This window comes from Panicum virgatum, unplaced genomic scaffold (genome assembly GCF_016808335.1).
Source record: "Panicum virgatum strain AP13 unplaced genomic scaffold, P.virgatum_v5 scaffold_4378, whole genome shotgun sequence".
Classification (NCBI taxonomy): Eukaryota; Viridiplantae; Streptophyta; class Magnoliopsida; order Poales; family Poaceae; genus Panicum; species Panicum virgatum.
In genome coordinates this window covers 45,108-47,764 of record NW_024376383.1, presented here as the reverse complement: position 1 = coordinate 47,764, position 2,657 = coordinate 45,108, and the positions used below count along the sequence as shown (strand labels likewise).

The window sequence follows — 2,657 nt, the reverse complement described above, 5'->3', positions numbered from 1 at the left end:
TTCTGCATCCACCATGCATATTTCTCGCCTGAGTACCCACAAATTTCTAGCTCTTTAATCCCAGCTGGCGGTTCTAGGCCATCAAGTACAGCCTCCTCCAACATAGTGTCCACCTTTTCATTAAAGAAAAACTCAGTGTTCACCTCACCTTTCTGACGCATCTTCCATTCTAGCTTCAACCTCTGTAAATTTGTCTTCTCTTTCAAGCATGCCTTATGTGCATCATCTTTCTCCAACACATGTGAAATACCTCTGATAATTAGACCTTCACTATTCCTACCTACATTTGCGAGCTCTGATATTCCAGCAAACTTTTACCGTTACCCACAACAAATAAGGGCAACTTTTGTAGTTGACTGCTGAATTGTCCAATGCCTATAGGCATCCCTCTCAATTCTTCACAATCTTTCAGGTTCAAAACTTGAAGCCTCTCAAACTTGACAATGCCATCAGGCAGCTCTACCAGCTTCCTACAGCCTTCGAGGTTCAAAACTTGAAGCTTCTCCAACTTGCTAGTGCCTTCAGGTAGATTTACCAGTTCCCCACGATTTTCCAAGTTCAAAACTTGAAGCTTCTCCAAGTTGTTAATTTCTTTAGGTAGCTCTACTAGCTGCACACAATATTCTAGGTTAAAAAATTGAAGCTTATCCAAATTTCCGATGCCTTTGGGCAACTCTACCAGCCTATAACAATTACGTAGACTCAAACATTGTAGATTTCTCAATTTTGTTATAACTACTGGTAGCTCCTTAATCTTGGTATGATCTAGTTTAAGAACTCTTAGCTTTTTATTTCTACCAATAGAATTTGACAAGGCTGCAAGCTCCATGCACTGGCAAAGATAAATGCTTGAAAGCATATTACAGTCACCAATTGAATTTGGTAAAAGTATCTGGGGTATTTTGTGCAACTGGTTGCATCCTTTGGCACATTAGTTGAAATTTGCTCATCCAAGATGAACTAGGCAAGATCATGAAGCAAATCATGCATCTCGCAACACATTCTCCCAAAATATTCCTTCACATCCTGGAGAAAAGAAACTTGCACAAGTGAATTGAAGCACTCGTCGCCAACATCCTCCAAGCAATTGTAACCATGAGTCAAACTAATCACATTGTGAGCAATCCATTGGTCAACCAATTGTTGTTTATCGAGCGGAAGGCCTTTAGGAAACAATGAACATATTGTGAAGCACCGTTTCAGATGGGATGGTAAATGGGAATAGCTCAACATCAAGCTTGCTAATACTCTATGCTCTTTATCCTCAGCATCTAGTAGATTACTGTCTCTCACGGCCTTCCATTGTTCTATACGTGTCTTGCCACGAAGGACATTTGCAAGAACTTTAATTGCAAGTGGCACCCCACCACATTTATTCACAATCTCTCTCCCAACTTCCAATAATTCAGAGTCCAAACCTTTTATGTCCTCACCAATGATCTGAGTGAACACTGTCCAGCTATCATCCTTAGACAAGGACGACAACTTCGACAGATCTGTTGATTCCACTGCTTCTGCAACATTTCTGTTGCGACTTGTCAACAAAATACTACTTCCAGGTGCTCCTCTCTTTATATATAACATAAAATCTTCCCATTGACTTCGGTCCACAGTCCAAACATCATCTAATACAAGCAAATACCTCTTTCCAGTCAACGTATCTGCTATAGTTTGAATTATGTTCTGTATGGAATGATGTTCAGATTTTTGATAAGTAATGGCTTCAAACATCTTCATCATAAGCTGTTGGACATCAAATTCTTGGGGCACATGAACCCATATTCTTACTTCAAAATGATCCTTTACGGTGTTACCATCACCGAAAACTAGGTTAGACAAGGCAGTTTTCCCAGAGCCACCAAGCCCAATTATGGAGACTATCTTGATTATCTGTTGGTTATTTTTGTCCACCAGTTTAGATATTATTTCCTGCTTTTCTCGCTCTCTTCCACATATTATTGATGCCACAGCAACATTTGGCACTGTTGGAGTTGCCTTGGCAGTCCTGTTCATGTGTGGAACAGGATGACCTTCCGGCAAACTGTTTACTATTGCACTGAAGTCAGTTCTTTGCTTCACTATTGCATCAAATCTATTCTTTATAGCCTTGATCTTGAGGGCAGCCTTGAATTGAAACAGATATGATTTTGGTTTTGTGCAGAGACATTTTGACACAATATTGTTGGCAACTTCAGCTTCATGCTTCTCAGCCTCTAGATGGAACTCATCAACAATATCATCAACGTCGTATGCGACGTGTTTCAATTTTCTGATGAAAAATTGATCATTATCCGTTGTTTTACATCCTGCTTTTTCTAGCCAGGAGCTGATATCCTCAAATCGACCCTTGAGATCCTGGAGATCCATTGTCACACCCACTATAGAGTTGTACTGCTTCAACATCGATGGAGCTAACTTGTTTGCCAAAATTTTCAAAATTGCAGACACAGCAGCACCTTCGATACTGGCCATCATTTATTTTGAAAGTGTCTCCTTTCCCAAAAATCCTGCAGACCAAATTGAACATGAGCTGCTACTTTTGAAACAAAAAAAAATGATCTGCAAAAACTAGCTGTACTCTCAATAAATTATGGGTTATGCATGTTCCAAACTAACTGAATCCTATGGCGCTTTTTTCATGCATGATTGTTTCTTTG

At 39.8% G+C, this 2,657-nt stretch overlaps 1 protein-coding gene across 1 annotated transcript; it reads right to left on the bottom strand.

Moving 5' to 3' along the window:
• Positions 1 to 280: 280 nt before the first annotated feature.
• Positions 281 to 2,367, bottom strand: LOC120694240 (putative disease resistance protein RGA3). Its single transcript, XM_039977398.1, has 3 exons — positions 1,249 to 2,367; positions 740 to 832; positions 281 to 610 (listed from the first exon to the last, which is right to left on the bottom strand). The coding sequence occupies exons 1-3, from the start codon at positions 2,365 to 2,367 to the stop codon at positions 281 to 283; spliced, it is 1,542 nt and encodes a 513-aa protein (XP_039833332.1).
• Positions 2,368 to 2,657: the final 290 nt, after the last annotated feature.

Bases quoted from the DNA above. Each gene is read 5' to 3' on its own strand.
- LOC120694240 (XM_039977398.1), bottom strand. From the start codon at position 2,367: ATGGATCTCCAGGATCTCAAGGGTCGATTTGAGGATATCAGCTCCTGG. The intron at 833-1,248 runs GTATTAGCAAGC...TATCTTTGCCAG, and splicing joins CTGAGGATAAAGAGCATAGA to TGCATGGAGCTTGCAGCCTT. The intron at 611-739 runs GTAGTTATAACA...TATTGTGTGCAG, and splicing joins CCAAGATTAAGGAGCTACCA to CTAGTAGAGCTACCTAAAGA.